This window comes from Dunckerocampus dactyliophorus, chromosome 19 (genome assembly GCF_027744805.1).
Source record: "Dunckerocampus dactyliophorus isolate RoL2022-P2 chromosome 19, RoL_Ddac_1.1, whole genome shotgun sequence".
Classification (NCBI taxonomy): Eukaryota; Metazoa; Chordata; class Actinopteri; order Syngnathiformes; family Syngnathidae; genus Dunckerocampus; species Dunckerocampus dactyliophorus.
In genome coordinates, this window is record NC_072837.1 from 4,039,615 (window position 1) to 4,064,763 (window position 25,149).

A 25,149-nucleotide genomic window follows, 5' to 3' on the forward strand; every position below is an offset into this window, starting at 1 on the left:
CTTGAGCACTTCATGATAAGCTACAGTGTGTGCAATTTATCCAAGTGATTCAATCAGGAAATGGATTTAATATACTTAAACTTTATTTTTCCAACCAAAAGGCCATTGACTCCTTCAGAAATGCAATGTAACCAACGTCAGGGTGCACATTCATCAACAACCAGTACATCGATGGTCATTAGCCTCATCTTGCTGACATTTTTTCACCTCGTTATCTCTTTAACACAAGTGGCTTGCTATTTATCTTACTGATTTCCCTTATTATATTCTTATAAAATAGCCAATAAACTGAAAGACATAACTAATACCAGAATTGACTTCAAATAATTAACTTCATGCGGTGACTGCATCCTATACGCTGGAATACATACAGTAGACAGACTGTAGGTTTATAATACCTAAGATATGGTCAGTGTAGATGGGGCAAACATCAGCTGAAAGTCCAGACGCATAGAAGTCATGCACAGGGTATCGCTGTGCCATAAAGCACCGTGCAGCCCCCTGGAATTATACATGTCTACTTTATCAGACACAAAGTGATAACACTTCTAAACTCATCGATAACGCCATTCTAATATGGCAGACCAAAGTTGATTACGACGATGCATGGCATTGTGCACATATTGCATAGTACTGTAAGTACTGTACTGTATATTTGTTACATTGGCATGCAAAAACTCATTATTTTTATGGACATGTATATTAAAATCAAGTTATCCGCCGTGATTGTTCTGTTTTATTACTAGGATTAATGCTATTATTCTCACTTTTTCTCCTTAATGTTCACGCTGTAAATGAATGTGCATACATATGTAGGCCCATGGCTTATATAATAGATACAAATAGCCCTTTATGGTGGGATTAAGTTGCCTTATGTGACACGCCCAGCCAGTCGGTGCAGACAGGTAATGATAATAATTAAAATGCTAAAATCCGATATAATAAAAGAAAAATAATAATAAACTGGTGCATCTTTATTAGAAATAAATGAAAAAAGTCTGCTATTAAGAAGTATTCCAATGGGTGCTTTAAAATAATACATTAAATAGCTTATTGGTCCTTTATTGGAACATTTAAAATCAAATAAGTCACGCTTTCCATGCAATGTTACCATGTCTCATAACGTGCATTTGAATTGCATTTTGTATCATTTTTACATTTAGGTTTTAAGACAAGTGTTAATTCCCCAAGAGAATTCATAAAAGTCATTCACTGTCTCGCACAGAATTGCTGCCATCAGCACAGCGCAATCAAACATCGCAAAGTAGAGCAAATATGTTCGATTGCACATGTACTGTAGCTTATCATCTAAAGTGCATGTAATGCTTATCACTGTACTCACCTATCAATGTGATATATATACAGTATATATTAATAATGCATATATTTCAATGATAAAATTCAGGCATACTGCATGGAATATCTAGTTAGGATGGGGTGGAGGTATGCGAGGTATGTGGCGCCACTCTCTTTGAACTCTTGACTGGTTTGGACAGTGCATGTGAGGTTCATTTGGTTTTCTTTCATGTGTAAGGAGCGTGGTTCTCTTCTCGATCTGCTCCATATGGATATATTGAATTGACTTGACTGCAGCGACATTATGAGTCATTAGAGTTACTATTTAGTGCAGGGAAAAGTCAACTGTGCTGCTTGTTTGTGTAGTGCAAGATGACAATGTATGGGGAAACCCTGTTTTATATTGGCAGAGGACTTGAGTGCTTATGCAGAAGTGAGTCATGCTGAGGAACACACGCATATTGGGGAAGGCAAGTTTTTTTTCTGAAGAAACGAGGCATAATACAACATATTTCTAACAAGCACAGAAGACTTTACCCTCACTTATCACTCATCCTTTCACAAGTGAACAGTATGGCGTCTGGTTATCCACCTAAACGTACGTGAACTCTTTCAACTCAGTTGCTTTGGTGTGCATACCAAATCGTTATTCTTACACATTATTGTCCATTGTAGGTGAGGTTACTTTGTTAGTAGCAGTAGATAAGCTTGTTTTGCATCCAGCAAGATCAAGACATCCATTAAAATACGGGCACAACATAAAAAGGACAAGTAATAAAACATTAACCAATAAAAACAGGCAGATGATATAAATGATATAGAAATGTGACTGCGCTGGTGAAAAGATTGTTTTGAATTGATAATGGAATCGCAATATTTTCTGCCATATTTGTGAGTACAAGTGTAAATAAGAGTGGTGTGCGTTTTAGAAGCAAAATAACAAACAATTCTTCAAACAAAACAAGCAGTATGCCAATTACACAACATGACTGCTGAAATGAGACTCTGCCTGATGTCAAAACAACAGTATGTTGGACAGATACACTCTCAAGGCCTACCTGTTTACTGTCGGTCTCATGGTACCCTCTAGTGGACTGTTTTTTTCAAAATCAACTCTCTTTCATCTTCATTATGGTTATTTTTGATTCACATTAACCATAATGTTCATTAACCATCATGTCTCCAACAAAATTAATTGGAGAAAAAGTAAAAGACAGTGTCAGGAGTATGGTTTACATTAATTATGTCTTTTTTCTTTAACTAAATGTCAACCAAATGCAGCGTTATAGCCCACACGGACAACAAATTGCTTAACGAATTGCCACCGGTGTTGCCATCGTGGTGACTTTGTCGCTAAATCTGGCAACAATTCTAAACCCTCATGGTGACATATCGTCACAAAAGTGACTAGCGACAAATGTAGCGACTTTTTCTGGCGTCGTTGGAGAGTTTTGTGGTATTTGGGGACTTAAAAGTGAAAGCACGTACTTTTCTACAGTTTCTGTTCTCCTCCATAGCATAGGGGAGCTCTCGGATCCATGAATCACGCTTGCACGAGGCGCGATGACACCGGGGTGAATCTCGCCGGGGTTATAAACGTAAATGTTTCTTAATCCTCATTAAATGACTACTCATTACACTCAAGCTTCATTGGGACTCGATCACTTACCTATCAGTGGGTCAGAACGTGTGATGGAAGAACATTGTGTGATAAATTAAACAAGTAGTCCTAACTGCAAGATAAAAGGTGGAGGCCGGAGGTGATGTAATTAATACACTGGCCAGACTTTGACAAGCGTTGGCCGAGATAAAATATTAAAATTGTTTTTTTTTTGTTGAAGTGATGGCCAATTTTAAATGAACAAACCAAGGATAAAGTTTATTTGTAGTTGTAAGCATAATTAAGGTGTTTTTATTCACTTTTTTGTCTCTCCTATGAGGTTATGCTTTTTCCTACAGCAGTTGTTACAACATCATATGCAAAAAAATATGCAAATCAGCCAATGACGTCATCTAACGACTTCTAGCAACTTCCGGGACAGGCAATAGCTACTTTCCTGACTGAGAAGTTGGAGAAAAGAAAAAGATTGTTTCCGTGGCCACTTGTTGCTAGGCAGAATTTGTTGGGGCCCGGTTGCTTATGGCCCCAAGCCTACTCTCTAGAAAGAAAGTATGCCATTTGCGCTTGCTGTGCTGTTTCCTGCTGAACTTAGGTTGGGGAAGATGACTCTGCTACCTCACACAACAGAGAAAGGTCAGGGAGAAGCAGCAGGAACACAATCAGGGAAAAAAATCAGACAAACGCACCCTATAAGGATAAAGTAAGACACTTTTTCACCGCTAGTGGCCCATTACTGCAATTTTTGGAGTGACCTTTTAACATTCTTAACTGCCATGCAAATGTATAAATAAGTTAACCACATATAATAACACAGAAAACCAATAAAGCCAAGCTTTTGCGTTTACTGCACATTCTATACAACACAAGTGTAAAAAGAAGTGCCCCTCATCTCCCTACACCTGCATGCACCCCTTCCCTCCCCTTAGGTAGAGTGAGATAAACACGCCATGTGCTTATGGGAACAGGTGTCAGGCTTCAGAAACACACACACACACACACACACACGCACACACACACACAGTTAATAATTGATTCACTCACTTGAAATGCTAACATACACACCACACTTCCTGAAGTGTCACTGTAACCTGCAAAAGTGAAGATACACTTGCATGGGCTTACTTGGGTAAAAAGCTTGCAGAATTAAGAATAAATGTTTTTAATTTGTCAAAACGCAGATCATTACACTCTTGCAGCTTTGACCTTAACTTTAAAAAGACTGGTGCTGGCTTATGGATTTAAAAAAAATACAGATTCTTGGCGGTAAACTTGAGTTTTGAACTGGAACTTTTTGAATAACTCTTGCAATAACTTTGCATTCAGATGTTTTTTCTCAGACGTGTATTTCAGATACAGAGCTAATAATAGTCCTCAGAGATAATTTTCCACCGGACGCTGAGACTTTTTCTCCGATGGAAGCAACGAGCAGAGAGTGGAATGAACCACTCTGTTTGTAGGGGGGCGCGTGGATATACGACACACGTACGAGCAGGCAAACCATCAAAATCAAATATTTTTGGCAACCAAAACATCTACTGTAAATGTTTAATACCATTTAGAATTCCATAAAAGTGGAGTTACCACAGAGAGATGTTTAGTCGACATGTAAATGAAGAGTCTACCCCATTGTTGTTTTATGGACAAGCCGGATGAAAATCGAGCTCTTGTCACATCTTCCACCAACCGTCCAAGCTTCAGCATCGGCAAGACGCTACGGTAAAAAATAACTATTATACTACATTTTATCACCAAAGTCAGCTTTAACACATTTCAGAGTGCATTCTTTTATGTTTTATTCGTCAGAAGTTGAAGATAAGCTGCTGTGAAGACGACATAAAAGTGGACCGACCAAAACGTACTTTTCTACCGGAAGACTATACAGCCCCAATAAAAAAGGAAAGGTATTTCTTTCTTTCTTTTTAAACAAACTTCTTATGACATAGCAACTCTTACAAAGTGTGTCGTGACAATTCAAGTGACGACAGGACGGTAGTTTGAGGGTTACACCCATTTAAGACCGCATCACATCCTTATTGCGGTCTTGGCTGTGTTGACCACACAACAAACCCTTTAGAGATCCTGGGGACATTTTGTGTCATTGTTCGTTTTATTTTTAAGCCAGTTTGGCTGCGTTGAATAAATATAGGTGACAGAGGATATTTATTTTTAAAATAATTGTCATCTGTTTCGTAATGCGGGCTTAACAAGAAGTGACATTGTCATTCCTCGAGGCAAAAATGTCCAATTGAAAACCATTGAAAATTAAATGTAAAAAAAATCTGTTAACATAAACCAATGCAACCCTTGATGTTATGATGGAAGTGTTGGGCTTTTATATTTGTCCACTAGAGGGTGCTAGTTTTTCCCGCTCAAACCATGCAGCAAAATTGTTGATACAGAAAATGTGTTTTGAAAGGTGTGTATGTAAAAAATAAATAAATAAATAAATAAATAATAACAATGAAAACAGTGACGTGCGGTGAGCTTCATGGCTGGTGAGACACTGAGTTGTTTTATGTTAATACTGGTTACTCATCAGGAGATAACAAATAAAGGGGAGAATAATTCACATTGGTTAAAAAATGTTGTCAAAATGTTTTCAGATACTTCTTAGACCCAATTATAATTTTTGTTACCTTTTATCTATATGTGAAGTACATGCCTTTTCTTCTCCAGGAAAAGTTCTGATACTTTGTTGTAAAAGTCTGATCACCTTTTTTGTTTTGTTTGGCTTTTTTGTTTTGGTCAGGTTTTGTAAATATACTGGCCTTGAAAGGGTTAAATAAAGCAACAAAATATATGAATAAATATAAATAACATAATGATTTGTTTAAGGAATGCATGCATATATGACATACATACAATGAAATAAAATAAAACAATGAAATTAAACAATAAATGTCTTACAGAATGTCAAGGACCACTCAAGGGTTAATATTTGTATTTCAGTATATTTATGAATATCCAAAATGAAAAATGAGTGCTACCCATCATCATAAGTGAGTCAAACACTTAATTTAATTTGACTGAAACAAATAAAACTGAGCTGTTTACTCCTAGAATTGTTGATGGGAATCATAGCATTCGACTGCTCACTAACTGGCTGTTGGAAAGGGATACTATATAGTAAAGATATGCGCAGTGGAAAATAAACACAACAGTATCAGGCTGCCCACACATCACACCTACATGAGTTTTCCACTATGCAGTGCAGTTCTGTACTGTACTGTTTTTTTTTTGTTTTTTTTTGCATTACAACTGTCAAAAATGGGAAAATTGTGACGATATTAAAGTACACGACTTGCTGTTGTGGTAATAGTCACAGTAGTAGGCTACCAAACGGCGGGACTTTTATGTCAGAATTCCTAAGCTGACACTCTTTTGAGTTTGTACAAGATGTGAGGAACATTTCTGAGGTCAAAGGTTCACTGATATTGCCTTGTTCATCCCAATCTTTGTAAATGCTTATTATGTGTCCGATTATGTTATATACCATATGTGCCGCATTATTTAGTGCCCCGAATTGACAGTTGCACTGCCTCCCTTACTTGAGCTTTAGCACCACTATTCCGTTGCCTTGGCAACTGGTGTGTCAGGGGACTTCATCCTGATCCAGTGCGTGATGTTCTCCACGGTACTTCAGAGAACCAGCACAAAAAGCATGATAAATAACTACAGAGCTCATTTCTTATTCTCTCTTTTTATCATTTTTAACCCGATGACACCACATCGGTTCACCCCTTTGATGGTGTCTTTATTATAACCAGCGCACACAAAATGAAGAGTCCTCCTGCACTCTGAGCTCATGTTTTGTTTGATTTACATCCAATTAAAAAGCATGAAAGAGTGCTTTAAAATGTTGCCCGTGTTTGCACAGGTGTGATCACGGGGTAATGATGTGTGACCCTTACCATCATTAAATGAACAACCAGATTTAAGTGAGCACTGTGTTTTACATTTTTGATCGTGAAGAAAAGAGGTTTGAGCTGAAGAAAATAATAATCCCCACATTTTCTTTACCGTACGAACTCTTATCGGGGCTTCGAAATGCTCAACTGCAGAGAGTACCAGGTGTTTATTATCAGTGTATTAGTACAAATACATTTTCTATTCGTTTTACTGGTGTATAATTTCATTTTTTCCCAATTCCCGATGTGAACACTACTTTTAAGAAAAGTAGAATGAAAAAAATCTATGACAATACATTACAATCTACTAATTTAATTTGTAAAATGTTAACTTGCATTGCATTGCTCTGTGTGTGTATGTGTATTTTATATTTACAGTATATTACGAAATTGTTTCAAAGCCTCAGTGACTCACGATACAGTATCATTTCTCACTTCCAGCTTTTTTTGAATCCCTGATTCTTGGCTGGTTGGTGGTGAAATTTGTCAAAGCTTCTGCTCTTGTTAGAGTCGGTTTATCTTGCAACTCCACTGTAAAATTTCATCTTTACAGATGCCACGTCTGCTCTGTGTTGAGGCAAACACGTCTACAGCACATGCTGGCATCAGTCATAGTCATGTTGAGGTGAATTTTATAAGGCATGTCGTCACTCTTTGAGGAAATGCTGTAATACGGTTGTAAACGTGGGACAATTCCTGTGATAATATGACATAAATGTACATAATTTGTTCTATTCACGTGCAGTTACAAGTCTGGCTGTTCTTCTCTGTCCAAGTTCATGTAATTAAACACATGCAGTTTTGTTTTTTTTGCCTTACATAAAGTCATTTGCATCTGGGGACACAGCAAAGGGCTCTGTTGTTTTGACCAACTGTGACATAGAAAAGAGGTGAGCCTTGCAAGCTGCAGTGAAATTGGCCTGCTGCTCCATTGCAACCTCCAGCGTGTGAAGCAGACTCATTAGGCGGGGAAGCCACTGGAAAAAGTAGGACCAGGCAGCACATGGGGGTTGGGCATGAGGAATGGCAAACTCGAGGGGCTCTCTGTGCCTTATCGGGCAGGCAGAATGTTCATTCAGCTCAATGTTAAAAAATGTCATAAATGCCAGTAATGTGTTTTCTCAAGAGATGACCTAATTTGGTCAAACAGCTTTTTAAATGTTAGTACAGCACTTGTCATTGATTTAAGTGAGGGGCATACAAGTCTAATGGGTCATCCAGTTTGGGGAAGTACTATACTCACATTCCTGTTTTTTATTCAGTTCAACCTCTAAGTGTGGCGATCACGCTTACACAAAAAAAAAACAGCTGTCGGATTGTGTCACCTGCTGTGTGAGTTCACACTCTTGGTAGCACAGAAAAGGCAATTATTGCCTGGCAATGCATTTTCTTAGCGAGTTCATACGATTGCGCAAAAATGATGATTAACCATATTTCTCTAGTGAGTTGATTCACTATATAACATAACAATCTAACATTCCAACAAACAAATAGTACATTTTTATCTGAAACACAAAGGAATCCAGTAATCCCTCATTTATCGTGGTTAATTGGTTCCAGACTTCACCGTGATAAGTGAATTTCCTCAAAGTAGGACTCAATATTAATAAATGGAATATTTTCATAGTTACAACATAGAAAGCCCGTTTAAGACTTTCTAAATATGATTTTTACCACTATTAGAGACCTGTAGATATGAAATAACACCCCAATAGTCACTTTTACACTCTATTATTCTTTATTTACATCACATTGCGCAGGCTACGGGATCACTACAGGGACAAAAGACGGCTGCCGCTAGCATAGCAAGCTACCAAGCTAACTAGCCTTTCCAATTTACTTATTCTAAACTTAAAGTGTTTGAAACGGAGTGGGGAAGAAGGACAAAGAAGCCAAAAACGTACCACTTCCACACAGCATGAGAGAAGAACCTTTTTTTCCACACGATCTCAGCCATGGCATGTCCGTCTCAGCCATGGCATGTCGGCTCCATGCAGTGTGAAAGGTAATAAAATCTAACGTCATGTCTCATAACATTACTGATGCCTAGTGACCAGAATACTACATAGAAATTGTCTTTCAATGTTTTTTCACTCATAATAGGCCATAGTCAACCACGAAACAGTGGTGATTTTTAATTAATAATTTTTTGGAAAAACACGATATAGTGAGGGAGTGATATTCGAACCGCGATATAGCGAAGGATGACTGTATTTGTTGGTTTTTGTTGTATAAAAAAGGAAAAATTATTTTTTAACGCACAAAAACTTAAATAATTAAATTTAAACCTTAAATAAATAAATGAAATAATAAAAATAAACTAAAACAATGATATAATTATATATTATAATATTCATATACATTTTGTTATGATTATTTTATCATGCCAGTGTATTATTATAACGTACCAGTATCATTAACATAAACTGGAGTCAGAATCGAGATTGTTAATTTGCTAATGATGCCGGCCACCTACAGGACTGGAATAAAACAGTATTACCTGGTCATGATTTGTCAGTTAAACCGCGTCATGTGGGCATGTTAAGCTCTGGTTAGCCTTTGTGAAGTTCTGATGTTTAAAATTTGTTGGCACAGTGTTTAGTCTGAATGTACCACACTCTAGTGAGAGTCAAGCACAATCCCTGCCTATCCAACAGTCAATCTCCCAAATCACTCGAATGCAGCACGACTACCTGTGAGTGTATTGAACCCATGAATCATTGAGTGTTTTCCAACAAGGATATTAATGACAGTTGTTGGTCCCCTGCAGGAGAGAAGGAAGCAGAGTGGTCTTCTAAAACAAAAGCAGTGGGAGTGTGGATACTGTACAAACACCAGCCCAGCTGCATCATGGGAAAACAGAACAGTAAGCTGCGACCTGAGGTCCTCAACGATTTGAGAGAGAACACAGAGTTTACCGACCACGAGCTGCAGGAGTGGTACCGCGGCTTCCTCAAAGACTGCCCCACAGGCCACCTGACTGTGGAGGAGTTCAAGAAGATCTACGCTAACTTTTTCCCCTACGGAGACGCCTCCAAGTTTGCTGAGCACGTCTTCCGCACTTTCGACACCAACTGCGACGCCACCATCGACTTCAGGGAGTTCATCATCGCGCTGAGTGTGACGTCTCGCGGTGGGCTGGAGCAGAAACTGCGCTGGGCCTTCAGCATGTATGATCTGGATGGCAATGGCTACATCAGTCGGGCTGAGATGTTGGAGATAGTCCAGGTGAGGTACTACCTGTTACGAGATCCTAGTTCTTGTACCCGCAGTATTACACTCCCACAGTCTCCACTGCTGCAACCATTTTCTTGCTGTCATCACTCTCCTTTTGAATAAAATATGACAATTAAGTTCAGGAAAGGACATTAATTTCAGGAGACCTTACTCTACTCTTTTGTTGTTTGTTAGTATTTCTTGTTGTGGTACTAACAGGGCAAGAAGAACCTGCAGGGGCAAAATAGCAATTAGTACTATTCAAGCAGTACCAGTTTCCATATTATTGTATGCTGCGGGTCCTAAAACCTAAAAGCAATCCTACATTCATACATTCATACACTTTGATATTTTGTAGAACCTGTTGGAAACTTGTCTTGTAGTTTTTTTTCCCAAGCGCTCTGACCATTTTTTGTGGAGTTAGATGCACAAATGCCGAAAATGATCCTATTTTGCAAAGTAAAGTTAAAGAATGCTTTAAAAAATTCTTGGATCCAGACGGCGATTCGGATCACCCCCAAAATGTAATCAGTTCTTCCATATCCAATTTGTGACAATTCTTGAAAATTTCATCCAAATCCATTCTGAACTTTCAAGTTATTTTGAACACAAGCAAACAAACACATGACCTCAGTGCTTGTGCTTTGCGCTGCGCTTGGCGGAGGTAATAAAGATGTTTGATTGGAAAAACCACTACGTGTCGCAGAATTGCAAATACAGTGGAGCCTCTAAAGCGGTGGTTGCCAAACATTTTACGGTGGCGTACCCTTCAGACATTTGCCCTGAAGCCATGTACCCCCTACCCTGCACACTTTAAGAAAATACACCTTTTTATCTTAATTAACTTGAAATATTGAGCATAATTAATTGCTTAATTAATTTTATATTAATTCCAGGTCAAAAATGCGTATTTTGCATGGTCACATTTTAATAAAGTTGGACTTGCAAGTCTTTACTTGAGACTTGACTTGGTTGAGTCTTGCAAAACAGTGACTTTCTCCCACATCTGCTTTCTGGAGTCATCTTTAACCTTGTCACAATACTTCCACACAGATTTTTTAGTAGCCAATTTGAGCCAGTAAGTGCATAGATGTTCACGGTCTTCCTAGCGTTCAAAGCTAGCGCTCACCTGAGCTCCTTTGGACTGTGCCACTGAAGCGGGTGTTTTTATGAATGCATGCTAAGTATAGGTCTTCTGTTAAACACAACTTCATTTTCAATTCTTTATTAGCACAAATTAGATTGGTTTGCTTTCAAAATAGACTATAACACAAAGACATTCTATGTAAAAATGTATGCTCCGCAGCAGCCGTGGCCACCTCCCATGTAGTCAGAATGGTACAATCTTGATCACATGACATTTTTATATGATTTGACGTGACACTGATAGTCCAGACTCCTCCGAATCGAATTGTCGAACAGTCAACAAGTCTAACACACCTCTACTAGCTTGTAACTCAAAAACGCTGTTCTTGGAAATTTTGGTTAAACTCTGAACTGTGCAACCTTTTGGGCGTTTGGAATTTGTGGAGTTTCCACTGCAGTAGGGGAACAATTTTCACACAAACTGCTTAGTTGACTATTATTTAAGGTTGAAAAAGGTCCTCATATTTCACCAAAATGGTATATCTGCGTCCTTCCTATTCATTTATCAGCTTTCTGTTAAAAAGGATTTGAGTGCATGTAGGACGGTAGATGTTTTCTCCTGGAGCATGCCCATGCCCTTTCTGTGGTTATATTTACTACTCCAATGCGGTGAGCTGAGCTGCCTGCTGGGTCGTATCAATATTGGCTTTAGCCTGTTGTGTTTGCCCATAAGAAATGCATCAATGCTTTTGTTGCTCTTCAGGTGTTTTTGCCCCCATGCTTTTCTCCTCATTCCAGCAAGACCTTTTTGTAGAGTACAAAACTACTCAAAATGTTAGCGGTTATAAATGCCTTGAGTAAAAATAACCATCCTGTGTGTCACCATTCTTTTGTAGGCCATTTATAAGATGGTGTCTTCCGTGATGAAGATGCCCGAGGATGAATCCACACCGGAGAAACGGACGGATAAGATCTTCAGACAGATGGATATCGACAACGACGGTGAGACTGATGTTTTGCTATATTTGTCTGTTTCAGCAAAAACATATCGATAACACTGCACCTCTTCACCACCCAACATGCGTTACACACCTGCCAACAGAGCATGGATTATTATCTGTTCATGGGAAAGAAACATGTTACATAAAGGCACAATCTTCATTGGCATCGGACCTAACTCTTGATACACAAACAGTAGCCTCAAAGTGAGCCACACACACACACAATAAGATACACAGTAGAACTAATGTATTTCATTAATTATGTTCAATGCATGCGGATCATGGTAAGCCACACCTCTCTGTTATGACGGCAGACTGAGTCACAGTGTAGCGTCTCCATAGAGTCACACAGTCTGACGTTCTTTTATAACTTCTTTTCTGACCTGAACACATCAACAGCAGCGCAATTCCATCTCCATATATGTATCTCCAGCCCACAAACACGTCTCCCGTCCCTTCGTCATCGGAACGACACTTCCTCATTGTCACTAGACTACAGCGAGATGCATTTAGGGACACTGCGAATATCACACATCTATGTGTATATGTATCTCCAGCTCACAAACACGTCTCTAGTCCCTTCGTCATCGGAACGACACTTCCTCATTGTCACTAGACTACAGCGAGATGCATTTAGGGACACTGCGAATATCACACATCTATGTGTGGTCTACATAAAAAGAAATACAAGGAAAAACAATAAGTGGATATTATCACTCACTTTGTAATGCGGAAATTCAATTTGCAGCATTTAAGTATGCTCGGAAATCCCAGAAAATACTCCCCTGTGATGACATGGTGACCTGTCAACCACTCATTGCTCATAACAACACAGTTAAAGTGTGATTCAAATGTCCTGCTACTATTAAAGACACTAGTGTTAATTCATTTAATTTTGATTGAAATTTTCAGTTAGTTTGGAGCTGTTAATACAAATATACTGTATATACTGTAATCCTGTCCTGTTATCTTTCTTTCAATAAAATACAGTAAAAATGGGCATATTTCAGACATAGTTGCAAATGGTGATTGATAATGATGAATTAATTTGAAAACTGATTAATCTGATTACAAATTTGAAGAATTTGACAGCCCTAGTAACAACAGGTGCAATAAATATGTAATAGTAAAAGTTAAAACAATAAATCACCCTTCTTTAATGGCGACGCTCCTGATTTTCCCGGAAGACCTCCCTTATTTCCCAGGCTTCCTCCGATTTCTCCCGATTTTTGGACGCATGGTGCCTTGCAGATGTCACTTGATCCCGACGACAGGCATAATAGATATGACAGCAAGCCCACAGCACCACCTGGTGGCCAACGTGTCAACTAGCTGTCCTTAAGTGTGCTGCTTTTGTGCCGTGTACGGGACAGGTCGCTTGTCCTTGGAGGAGTTCATTAAAGGTGCCAAGAGTGACCCATCCATCGTCAGACTCCTGCAGTCCGATCAGGGAACCTCTCGTCAGTTCTGAGGCCGCACTGTTGGAAAACAACATGGTCCTGACATGTACAGTATAGCACTCCATGTCTTATGTTTACATTATCGTGGCTTTTCTGTGGACTGATGCGCTTATTCTGTGTAAATGCTTTTTACCCCCAAGTCAAGTGCCATATCATGTATTTATATTGGCTGGATCACTTACTTCAAAGTATTATGACTCAGCTACGTTACGTTAAATGAATATTACATTTGAACTGTTGAGAAGTGACTATATGTTGCTCAGGAATGCTGAGTGGCTGTTCTATACATAAGATGTATATGCCTTTAGTATTGCATGCACTCTGTGGAATGCATTTTTATGTGACTTTAAATAGAGAGACTGTGGTTGTGTAATGTTTTATTATTGTAACAAACATGTTTTCACACAATTGAAATAAAGTTTGTGTAAGAAAAATCTACACAAGATGTTGCACATTAACCCCCCCACCCCAGGCCTCTTTACTCTGAACCCACCAAGAGACTCACCCATTGGATCGGAACAGAAAAAAAAAAATATGCCGGTTTAACATTTAAGATTGTTTTGAATCCACATTTTAACATAGGAACTTTGAAAAAGAGACAAATGAACACTCAAAACATCACAATCAGTTTCCTCCCCTCCTCTCTAAATATGCTCCATTATTTCAGCAGTTAACTGAGGGAAGAACAGTGCCCCCCACCCCACTGTGTGTGTGTGTGACTTAACGACAGACGATGTGAGAAATGAGGCGCCTCCTCTGGAGTATTTCAGTAACTGCGACCGAACAGGCCTTCCATCCATCCACAGGAGAAGGGAAGGTGAAGGTCGCATAGAACCAGACCAGATCCAAGCCTTATAGTCAGGGTCGGATCCTGGTCCCCCCTACTTTTTTTTTTTTTCTTCTCATAACTCAGTTTTGTCATTGGTGACATCATCCAGTTCCACGTCACTAAGGTCATAGTCCTCTTCCTCAGGAAGCTGGGTGATAGACAATATTTTTGGCATTACACTATACAACCAAACATCATAGCACTATCATTGCATTGTTATCCAGCGATACCTGACATTCTGGTCATTCAACGCACCATACATGAAAATGTTGCTCTTACCTGTCCATCTTTACCATCCCAGGGTTCAACAGTGTGAATTTTAGGCATGACTCCGCCTCCCAACGTGGCGGTGGAGCCTCGGCCGACAGAAAGCTCCCTGCAAAAGAGTGTGTTGTTTCTTGCTGCTTTAAATGTTCCTTCTGTGCTTTTCCGAAAACACAAAAGGGAGCATGCATGTCTCACCTGAGGAACTCGTGAATACCGGTGTCGCTGAAGGAGCCCCTGAGGAGAGCGAATTTCATCTTGCGCGTGTTGATGGCAGCCATGGCGGGGTAGCCGAAGCCACCGATACCCAAGGAGGCCTCAAGCTCCATCTGAGCGCCAGCCTCGGCCCATAGCCAGCTGATGGAAGGAAGAAGCTTGTTAAGTCACTTCTCCACTGAGACTCTGAAGAGTCCATACCGCATGATGGCAGTGTGCTTCAGTTCTTACCCCCACATCTTCTTCTTGTACTTGTCGGCCATCTTCAGCATCACTTCCAAGTAGCCGTTTCTCCCAGCAGCACCTGTGGACATAAAATGTACTGCCTTTAAAGGCACTAATACTTAGTAAGGTTACTCCCACGAATGGTGAAAAAAAAAAGAAAAACAAACAATGGACACACCAATAAAAAGCACTAAAACACCTATTTTTGACACTCTAAACCAGGGGTCCCCAACGTTTTTCCTTGTGAGAGATACTTTTACAAAATGAAAATGGCCAAGAGCTACTCATTTTTGTAACATTTATTTTCAGAGCTTATTTTAAACCCAAACAAAGCGAATGTGCTTGTTTTACCAGAACATTAACAAAATGCTGGTGTCCACAACTCACATTTTGTATTTCAGAATGCATTTCTTTCTACTGTTCTTTCATTATTAACTGAAAACCTGAATGAAAAGCAGGCTTGCGGGCACCTCATGTGGTCGTGGGGTGGCTACCTGGTGCCCGCGGGCACCACGTTGGTGAGCCCTGCTCTAAACCCTATAATAGTGTCACAGTTAATTACATGCATTTTAAGTTCCGTTTTACACATTAAGAAACAATTACAAGCATACAGTATACAGAAAGTGCAGTTACACAACATTGCGTCTTGTCAAGCATTTTCCTGCTGGAAAATGTTGAGCAAATTAACTTGTGGGACAGCGTTTTGGATTCATAGCTGTTCATTGCCATTAAATCACCTTCTATATGCAATTTAAAGCAGAGAAAAGAAATCCACAAATATGCAGGGATGTGAATGCTGAACTGCAAATAGGCGAGGCTCTTCGGTACAAAAGGTGTGTGTATGAAAGTGTGTGTCTCACCTGTGTCCAGAATGTGCGGCAGGACGGCAATGATGCACAGTTGACTGTCCTCACACGTCTTCTTCAGGGCGTCTTCGTTGACAATCTGCACGACCAACACATTCATGCAGTTATTCTTCCTTTTCCTGTGTCCACCTACTTTTGTCCTGGCACGAACTGACCTCTATTAGTTCAGGAGCTGGGGCGTTATCAGAGAACAGATCCAGGGCCCTTGCGATGATGTCGTTTCGGGAGCGTCCTCCCTGGTAGTCCTCAGGCTCCTCGCCCTTGCGGAATATTTTAATGGTGGGAAAACCTCGGATCTGCATACATGGAGAGTAGGTATTCCGAGTTAAGAAAGGACTGCTGTATAGTACGAACAAGGTGCACTGCTTGATTGCAACCAGCAGGGGCCACAACCAACGACTGATGTGATGTACACGTTGATGCTGTAATACTCACCCCATATCGGCTGGACACCCCCTGATGTACGGTTGCATCCACAGCTCCGAGGCGAACCTTGCCCTTGGTCTGCTCCTTGACGGCTGTAGCGGCAGCAGCCCACTCAGGCTCCAGACTGGTGATTGCACACAGTCAACCATCATATAAACCATACTTTACGAAGCTCACTAAAATGCACAGGAACACTCTTTCAAAATATTCTGTGCAATTTTAGGGGCCTATTTTCCTAAAAAATGGGAGTCCAACTTAAGCTGGACAAAAAAACAGTTTTACTTGGATGTTTACTTTGACATTTCCAAGAGTCCAACTCACTTCTTGCAGTGTCCACACCAGGGGGCGAAGAACTCCACCAGCCACACGTCGTTGCTCTCCAGGACCATCTCGTCAAAGTTGTCGTCTGTGAGCTCCACCACGTCCTTTTTGCTTCCACCGCTGTCACCGCCACTCTATTGAGGATTGGGGGGCACTTAGCTTTTTGTATGCACCATTAAAGCTGCTTTGAATCATCTCATACCTGTCTGTTGTACCCAGAGCTACCAGACTTGCCGCTGAGTCGCTCTTTGACCAGAGCGCGTAGAGCACTCATGGCGCCGTCCACGATTGCCTGGCTACTGCGTCCACCTGGGGGATGCGAGAAACTTCCAATGAGTTGACACCACTTTTTGAATAGAGCGCAAAAATGCCATAAAACATCCTCTCCTCAGGTACCTTGATAATCCTCTGGTTTGTTCTTGTTGGCACCAAAGATCTTGATGGTGGGGAAGCCTCTGACGCCATACTGGCCTCCCAGAGACTTGTGCTGGTCTGCGTCTACTGCACCAACCTTCACAATACCCTGTGAGGCGGCACAGGAAGGAGAACATTCAAGCATATCCAAGAGGAGACTGAGGGCTGCGAGAAAACAGTCAAGTGAGACTGGAGTAGACTACTCCAGCAACAGGGTACGCTAACTTAAAAATGTGTTTATTTTGGTCATTTTTAGCCATGCATCCTCAAGCATTACAATAGCCTGAGAAGCGGCACAGGAAGGAGACTTAATAGTCATATGTTTCATCCAAGAGAAGACTGAGAGCAGCAAGAAAAGAAAGCGCTGTGGCCAGTTGGAGACTGGAGTAAGGTAACGTTAGTATGCGTGTAGTTTCTAGCCATATACTCTTGGTACTAGAAGGTATTGGAAATAATAGCCAGTGCAAAAGCAAGTAGCACTGTTGAGCCGAGTACTAGTGGGTACCTTGCGGCAAGAAAGTGGGCACTGAGGTAAAACACACTTATTACATAGCTTAATTACATGTCAACTCCACAACTTTCTTAGTGTGCTTCAAACTTGAGTACTCCCATTAAACTAAATGTATCCTAATAACACAAATATGTAGTGTTTACCTTGAGGGCTGTGGCTGCCTTCTTCCAGTCAGGCGTCAAATTTTGACAGTGTCCACACCTGTAAAGATGTAATTCGATGAACGTTTATTTGATAATCAGGTGCACTGTAATAATTTATTAATACAAGTAACTCAGCATGATTTAGTTCTAGTGGAACACACACTGGCGCTAGTTTATGCCCATCCCAGATGTGTACGCACTCACCAGGGAGCGTAGAACTCCACTAGCCATAGACTGTCGCTCTGGATCACCTCTTTGTTGAAGTTGGATGGGGTCAGTTCGATTACATCATCGCTGGAGGAATAAAAGGCGCTGATACACACAAGCAGCGAGCAACCCAACGACACTCCTGCAAAAATGTGTTATATATATATATATATATAAGTCATATATTAGGACTAAATACAATGTTCTGAAGCATGTAGTGATGCAGAGTAATGGAAAAAGCCAATGTAAGACACGTTTAATATAAAACGTATGAGGCAGTTTTTAAGAAAAAAACACGATTAATATAACATGGACACGTTATTGGTTAAAATTTGAGGTTTGTATTTAATTACAGGGACCTGCAAACATTTGGCGCTACAGTCATTATTACAAGCTAGCCAAACAAGCTACGCTTTCTGATAACCTGTTCTCAAACAAACTCTACATTTTGACGTTTTAAAGAAGTTACGAAAACTACTGCACAAGTTTGACTCACCAAAAAGTTGTGATTTCATGGCTTATGGCGCTTCCACGACTTCTTTTGCTAGCAAACATACACAGTACAGTACACACACAAGGGCTGATGCAGCGCCCGAGCAGAAAAGTCAGTGGATGAGACTCACCGTGGCCCACGCTGATTGGCTGAGAATGAGCGCTCCGAGCAGTCGACCAATCGGAAGACGCCGTGTAAGGGTTAAAGGTATTGCTACGTTCACCAATAATTGAAACAGAGGAAATGACGAATACCTACGAGTTCCCAACATGAACATGCAAATGTTTACAATGTAGTTTAGAGCGCAGTATTTTTCTAAAATGTGGTAGTGACGTAACAGTCCACATATTGTGCATTCCGGAAATAGGAGCTTACAATTTTGGATGCTAAAAGTCAAGTAAACACAACATCCCAACACCACAACCACAGTTTTTAAAAATGAGTATCACTAGTAGTAATTAAAAGTAGTAAAATATTATTACTATTTATTTCGAAGAAAACAAATGACCGAGTTCATTTGGTCACAAGTCAAATGAGAGCTACGTTTTGTAGGTGTGTGGCGGATTGGGCACTAGGTGGAGACAAATGACTTCTACTGTAAGTACCAAGTGTTTCAAATGTGTTTTTTCCCAGCTTGTATCATAATCATCTTTTTCCTATTTAGAAAAGATATTTACCAGATACAGTAAAAGAATTAGCCTTTTGGCTAACATTACAGGACTTGGCCCAAATGGCCTTATTTCAGACAGTTTTTGAACTAAATTTGTCAAATATGTAAAAACAAAAACATCTAGATACAAATGTTAGTTCATGGAATAGTATGGTCATCGTTCGTGTAACAGGATCAATTAATCGATAGTATTTAGGTAGCTACAACACGTTTGTTCAGAGAGAAAATCAATACGAGCTTTCAAAATAAAACCACAGCAAATACCGGAAGTTAGACGGCTCGGTTATTTCTCACTTAACATCACTCTCGCTTCATATCCAACTTTGTCGGCGCGCACAGCTTCCAAACGCAAGGAGACTTCACACAGAAACCACGTATGACTTTCCTTTTTTTTTTTTTTTTTTTACATTTTTTAAACTACCCTGCTGACTTAATTAGACTTGTCCAACAAGTTTGAGAGAATCACCCCTCCTCAGAACGATGTGGGGGACCCAGAGGAGCAGATACGCAGACTGGAGCTGCTCCGAAGCTAGCAGCGACTACTCGGAGATCGTGGTGAACATCGGCGGGGTGAAACAGGTGTTTTGCGGGGACGTTCTCAACCGCTTCCCGGACACCCGCTTGGCTGAGCTGGTGAACTCCATGTCCCACCAGTCCACGGAGGATATCTCTGCACTGTGTGATGACTACGACCCGGATAACGGAGAGTTTTACTTTGACAGGGATCCAGACGCGTTCAGGTGCATCACTGAGCTTTATTACTACGGGGAGATCCATGTGAAGCGAGGCATCTGCCCCATCTGCTTCATGAAGGAGATGGAGTTTTGGAAAGTTGGCTCTGATTTCTTGGATGAGTGTTGCAAGAGCCACCTGAAGGAGGTGGAGGAGGAACTTGCAGAGATTGCAGAGAAGGTGAGGACAATTTTGGTGGACCGGGAAGGAGATCCAACTGCAAGCGGCTGGCAGCGCTTCCAGACGTGCGTGTGGAGGCTCATGGAGAAGCCGGAGTCCTCCTTCCCTGCACATATCATCGCCATCACCTCCTTTATCTTCATCCTCATCTCCTCCGTGGTGATGTGTGTAGGCACCATCCCGGATATGCAGGTGGAGGACCTAGAGGGAAACCACATGGAGCACCCCACCTTGGAGGTCATCGAGACGGTGTGCATCGGCTGGTTCACCATCGAGTACATCCTGCGCCTCATCTCCTCGCCCAATAAAGTCAAATTCATGCTAGCCTTCATGAACATTATCGACTTCATGGCCATCATGCCCTTCTTCATGGTGCTCCTTCTGACCTCTCTTGGTGCAGGCGTGATGGAGCTGGCCAACGTGCAGCAGGCGGTGCAGGCTTTACGTATAATGCGCATTGCGCGTATTTTCAAGCTGGCGCGCCACTCTTCAGGACTGCAGACCCTCACGTCTGCACTGAAGAGCAGCTTGAAGGAGCTGGGCCTGCTCCTCATGTACATGGGCGTCGGGGTGTTCCTCTTTTCTGCGCTGGGCTACACCATGGAGCAGAACCACCCCGAGACCTTGTTCACCAGCATCCCACAGTCCTTCTGGTGGGCCGTCATCACCATGACTACGGTGGGCTACGGAGACGTGTACCCCAAGACCACTTTAGGGAGGTGCAATGCCGCCATCAGCTTCCTGTGCGGCGTGATCGCCATCGCCCTGCCCATCCATCCCATCATCAACAACTTCGTCCTGTTCTACAACAAGCAGCAGGTGCTGGAGACAGCTGCCAAGCATGAGATTGAACTGATGGCCTTGCGCTCGGGCCATGATGGGGGGCAGGGTGACACCCACAAACACGTGTGTCGTGTGGGGGGGCACCTACATGTCGTTGCTGAAGGCCCCCTGAAGGGGAGGGATGCCAACCCAGACCCCCAACATGGACACCAGCTTGGAGAGCATAGCTGAAAGCATGAGTTCATCTCATTGGGGGGGGGGGGGGGGGGTCAAAATTTCAAAATAAAAGACAAGTGTGTGTATACAGTGGAACCTCTAAAGTCAAACACCCATGAGGTCGTACAGTCTGTAATTTTTGTGAAAAAATATGCCTCTAACACCATCCAAAACACAAAAGTTCAGCATTCAGCGAGCATTAAAGCGCATTTTACTCTTTTGTTTAGCTTTATAACATGAAGTTTTTAGAAGTAATCTCATATTCAAAGCACTCCAGCGTCACTTGTTATCAATTACTCTAAATTTATGGTAAACTGTTTTATTTTGTTGTATTTAATGTAGTTAGCTTCTTGTTACACTTAGTGTTGGAAAAATGTGACACGTGAATCACTAAAAGGTAAAAAAAATAGTTTGTGCAATGCGGAATACATTCGTCCCTCGCAATATCACGGTTCGAGTATCGCTCCCTTGCTGTATTGTGTTTTTTCAGAAATTAATTAGGAAATGATTGCTGTTTCGTGGACTGTACTCTTACAAATGCAATCAAAATTTTCAAGAAAAAATACGCCCCTGAAGTCATACAAAACAGCGACTGTTGTGTCTTGTGCGTATGATATCTCAGTTCAGCGAGCATTGGTCATTAAAGTTCAAGTCTGGCCCTTTTATTGTGTTTACGTCTTCATGTAAACAGTGGTTACTTTATTTTTCCACTTGTTAAGAATGTTTAACATGACTAAGAACATTGCCTGTACATTTAATTAAGATGACAATGGAACAGATTATTTATAGTTCCATTATTTCCTATGGGGAAACAGTTTCGGACATTAAAGGTTCCACTGTAGTTGAAGTCGTAATAGTCATAATTTAAGAGAAAAAAAGCTATTTGTTGATTTTTGTTTACATTATGTGATGCGATGTGACTTCTTTAACACCCTACGTGGACATGATGTGCTCCTTTCCACACTGCTAAAGAACTTTGAAAAAGTACGGTGGCCTGAAAGGGTCAAACAGTCTGAAAACCGCTGGAATAAACCAAGAAACTAACCCACACTCCACCTTAACAACCAAGAAGGTATGATTATGAACAGGAGGCTGCAGGATCACTTGGGAAATCCTCTCTTACAGGTTTTAAATGAGTTTGAAGGAATCGGTCCTAAAGGGACGTATGGAGTAAGTATTGACCTCTGTCCCTGCAGGCAGATGAAATGTGACAGGACGACTTCATCTCGACTAACAAGCTTTTACATTTGTGCTTTGTACTGTACTGTAGTTTATTGCTGTGTATAAATCCTCAGCACCGTGTTACTTTCAATGTTTATTATTGTACCCAACAGGGACACTGAATTAATTGTCATTTGACATTTTATCTTCAAAACAAAGATAACTTGTTTACATTTTTGTATTGGACCATCTTGTGTCTCCTAGTTCAATTCTAGATGTATATTTTGTAGATTTTCTGTTCAAAAAAAGGTTGTCAGTGCACCATTTGCCCCACTTTCATTCACTTGAATATTGGAACGCGTGTAGAAGGTGTGCATTGGGATACACTGTGGTTGTCTCCAGCCGTGTTGCACCATACTGAGAGCGGTTTCTCGTGTAGCGAACCACAGTAACAAACATATTGTTGAATTCGTACCAAAGCATAACGTTATTACTGTATCACGTGTGCCTAATGTTGTGGCCGTAAGGGAGTGCAGCAGCTCCATTTGCAGTCACAGCTGTCCGTAGCGTGTCTTCTCCTGTCACTGTAATTTCGGACACTGCATGACTGCGTGAGGCAACGCAACAGATATAAACTCCATCCATGCAGTGCAGGAATGTTTAAAAGGTTGTGACCTCTGCATGCAGGCTGCTATTCCCTCCCCAATCCAGTAACAAACAGTAAGACTTCACAAGGCTGCAGCCATCACCACGTGCTTCTCTTTCACGGGTCCACAGTATGGATTGATTTGATCGTTACGTTGACCTCTCAGTGTGTGTCTGTAACTGTGGGGTGCAAGGAGCAAAGCAAAGTTGAAGGTTACATGAAAAGGTGCAACTGGAAATCGCACTCCTTGGAAATGTCACAACGGGAGTCTGTCATTAAAACATGACATTGAAGCTTAATATTGTAGATGAATGGTTTGAATTTGCTGGCTGTGATATGTTGTCTTGACTGTAAATGCATGCACTGCAGGACATCGCTTTATTGGGTATACTGTATGCCCATCCATCCATTTTCTGTACAGCTTGTCTGAGTATATGCTGTATTTAAATTAAAATGAATAAAAAGCTTCCTTGTAATAAAGGCAGTTCATTCAGGCGGTACAGTAGAAACCGTAAAAGTACTCAGATTACTTCAGATACATCCTATACGGTTATCCATGATTACATGCTCAACTTCCACAAGTCAACATGTTTGAAAAGGAGCAGGAAGAAGCAAAGCTTATTTAATCCCACCCCTTTCTCCACATCTAAGCGCTCAGTTCACTTAACATGTACCACCTTCAAACTGGGAGAGAAAAAAAACCAATGTGGATAGCTCAGAAAAAATGTTATAAAAGAAAAGCTTATATAAATGAGTAAATAAATAAAAATAAATGACATAAAGATACATCATGAAATAAAAAATAAAAATCAATATTACAATAGTAAAAAAAAATCCTGACAATATATAATGTGTAAATATTGCAGGATGTAGACTAAGCCATAACGTTAAATATGTATTTGTATGCAGTATATCAACAGACTACTGAAGGTATTGTTATAAAAAGAATGAACATGGTTATGCATTGTAAACAGTATGGGAGTAAATAACATTTCACACACGTCTCTGAGGGAGAAAAAACATCTACAATATGTATACTGTATGTTAGGGATGCCAATACCGATCAGTATTGGCCGATTTCCGTAAAAAATCGCGTGGTCGGCATACTGTATACCGATAAATGCCTTTCAACACCAACCACAAAAGACTACCTGTGGTTTAACACGATTGCATCTCGCAGCTACCCTTGCGTGCCGTGTAGTGTCTTGCCCTAACTATCGTCTTGGGCAGCGTGGCAATCATGTCTTCCGAGTGGAGCCTCAACCTGACTGCTAACACGTGCCACGAAAACTCTCTTGCGGGCGTAAAAAGCTTTCATACCGCATTTGAAGAGCAACAAGTGACGGAGTGTGGTGAGTTTTGGAGGCTCACGGCAGCCCACGTCACACGACAGCTAAACCATGCGGCTAACAGTCAGACTGACAGTCAGTCGGCTAAAGCTAGTAGCCCGAAAAATAATTGAATTCAGCGGACGAGAGCAGCCTTTCTCAGCGCTGGAAGTTCACCAAAGTCTCCTTTAAGAAGGCGTCTCATCCTCAGGAAGTTTCACGAGTTGTCTTAAAAAAGTAAGTAAAATATGTTTTTGCCTAAATTAAGGTGATTTTATGGTTCCTTTTTTCATATCATGTAACTAGTAGCAATGGTGCATTCTGAGACACATGAAAAAATTAATCAATTACAAATCTATCAATTAATTAATTACTCATTTTATAAGTTATTACCAATTTCTTGGGCCCCCTGGACCTTGGAATTGTCCTGGCTTTTCCCCTTTATAAGGCACCCCAGTTCAATAGCACTCATTATAAATACATTGAAAATGCTGATTTCAGACCTGGATGATCGTCACCTTTGCCAACTTTTCAGTAAGAAAAGTAGGTATTGGCTGTCGTAGAAGTCGTTAGATGGCGTCATTACCTAATTTGCATATCAACATTGAAAACTCAGCAGTAATTTAGCAAGAAAAATGTCAAAATATTAAAAGAAAAAAGTTGTAATCTAACAAAACATAATTTTACAAGAATAACATTGTGATGTTGCAGAAAAAGAGAATAAATTCAAAATATGTAAATAAAGTCATAATTACAAGAAGAAAATGTACAAAAATAAAGTTGAAATAGTTGGGGGGAGAAACAGCTGCAGGAATGGAATGAACAACTGTAATTTTACCACAATAAAGTCAAAATAGTTGCATCCTAACGAGAAAAAAAGTCGAGAAAGTATGAGAATAATCTCGTATTATTCTAAGGAAAAATATTATA

General features: G+C 40.6%; 3 protein-coding genes across 4 annotated transcripts; 2 read left to right on the top strand and 1 right to left on the bottom strand.

Moving 5' to 3' along the window:
• The first annotated feature begins 4,566 nt into the window (after nucleotides 1–4,566).
• On the top strand, nucleotides 4,567–14,489 carry hpcal1 (hippocalcin-like 1). 2 transcript variants are annotated; one of them, XM_054762200.1, is made up of 5 exons: nucleotides 4,567–4,633; nucleotides 4,721–4,818; nucleotides 9,596–10,053; nucleotides 12,024–12,129; nucleotides 13,502–14,489. In XM_054762200.1, the coding sequence occupies exons 3-5, from the start codon at nucleotides 9,676–9,678 to the stop codon at nucleotides 13,597–13,599; spliced, it is 582 nt and encodes a 193-aa protein (XP_054618175.1). In that variant the 5' UTR covers nucleotides 4,567–4,633; nucleotides 4,721–4,818; nucleotides 9,596–9,675; the 3' UTR covers nucleotides 13,600–14,489. The 2 variants fall into 2 exon arrangements, with proteins under 2 accessions (XP_054618175.1, XP_054618176.1); XM_054762201.1 differs by having other exon boundaries at nucleotides 4,583–4,633; nucleotides 9,601–10,053.
• Nucleotides 14,036–18,658, bottom strand: pdia6 (protein disulfide isomerase family A, member 6). Its single transcript, XM_054762199.1, has 13 exons — nucleotides 18,507–18,658; nucleotides 18,008–18,152; nucleotides 17,804–17,861; nucleotides 17,132–17,258; nucleotides 16,938–17,044; nucleotides 16,736–16,869; nucleotides 16,424–16,538; nucleotides 16,144–16,284; nucleotides 15,983–16,067; nucleotides 15,129–15,201; nucleotides 14,880–15,038; nucleotides 14,697–14,793; nucleotides 14,036–14,565 (listed from the first exon to the last, which is right to left on the bottom strand). Exons 1-13 carry the CDS (start codon nucleotides 18,523–18,525, stop codon nucleotides 14,491–14,493), a joined length of 1,335 nt encoding a protein of 444 aa, XP_054618174.1. The 5' UTR covers nucleotides 18,526–18,658; the 3' UTR covers nucleotides 14,036–14,490.
• A 490-nt stretch (nucleotides 18,659–19,148) lies between these two features.
• LOC129172463 (potassium voltage-gated channel subfamily F member 1-like) lies at nucleotides 19,149–23,349 on the top strand. Its single transcript, XM_054762198.1, has one exon. It carries the CDS (start codon nucleotides 19,654–19,656, stop codon nucleotides 21,097–21,099), a length of 1,446 nt encoding a protein of 481 aa, XP_054618173.1. The 5' UTR covers nucleotides 19,149–19,653; the 3' UTR covers nucleotides 21,100–23,349.
• The last annotated feature ends 1,800 nt before the right edge of the window (nucleotides 23,350–25,149 follow it).

Coding starts and splice junctions, on each gene's coding strand:
- hpcal1 (XM_054762200.1), top strand. CDS start 9,676: ATGGGAAAACAGAACAGTAAGCTGCGACCTGAGGTCCTCAACGATTTG. Junction 10,054..12,023: donor AGATGTTGGAGATAGTCCAG/GTGAGGTACTAC, acceptor ATTCTTTTGTAG/GCCATTTATAAGATGGTGTC. Junction 12,130..13,501: donor GATGGATATCGACAACGACG/GTGAGACTGATG, acceptor TGTACGGGACAG/GTCGCTTGTCCTTGGAGGAG.
- pdia6 (XM_054762199.1), bottom strand. Junction 17,045..17,131: donor CAAACCAGAGGATTATCAAG/GTACCTGAGGAG, acceptor CGCATCCCCCAG/GTGGACGCAGTAGCCAGGCA. Junction 14,566..14,696: donor GGGATGGTAAAGATGGACAG/GTAAGAGCAACA, acceptor TCTATCACCCAG/CTTCCTGAGGAAGAGGACTA.
- LOC129172463 (XM_054762198.1), top strand. CDS start 19,654: ATGTGGGGGACCCAGAGGAGCAGATACGCAGACTGGAGCTGCTCCGAA.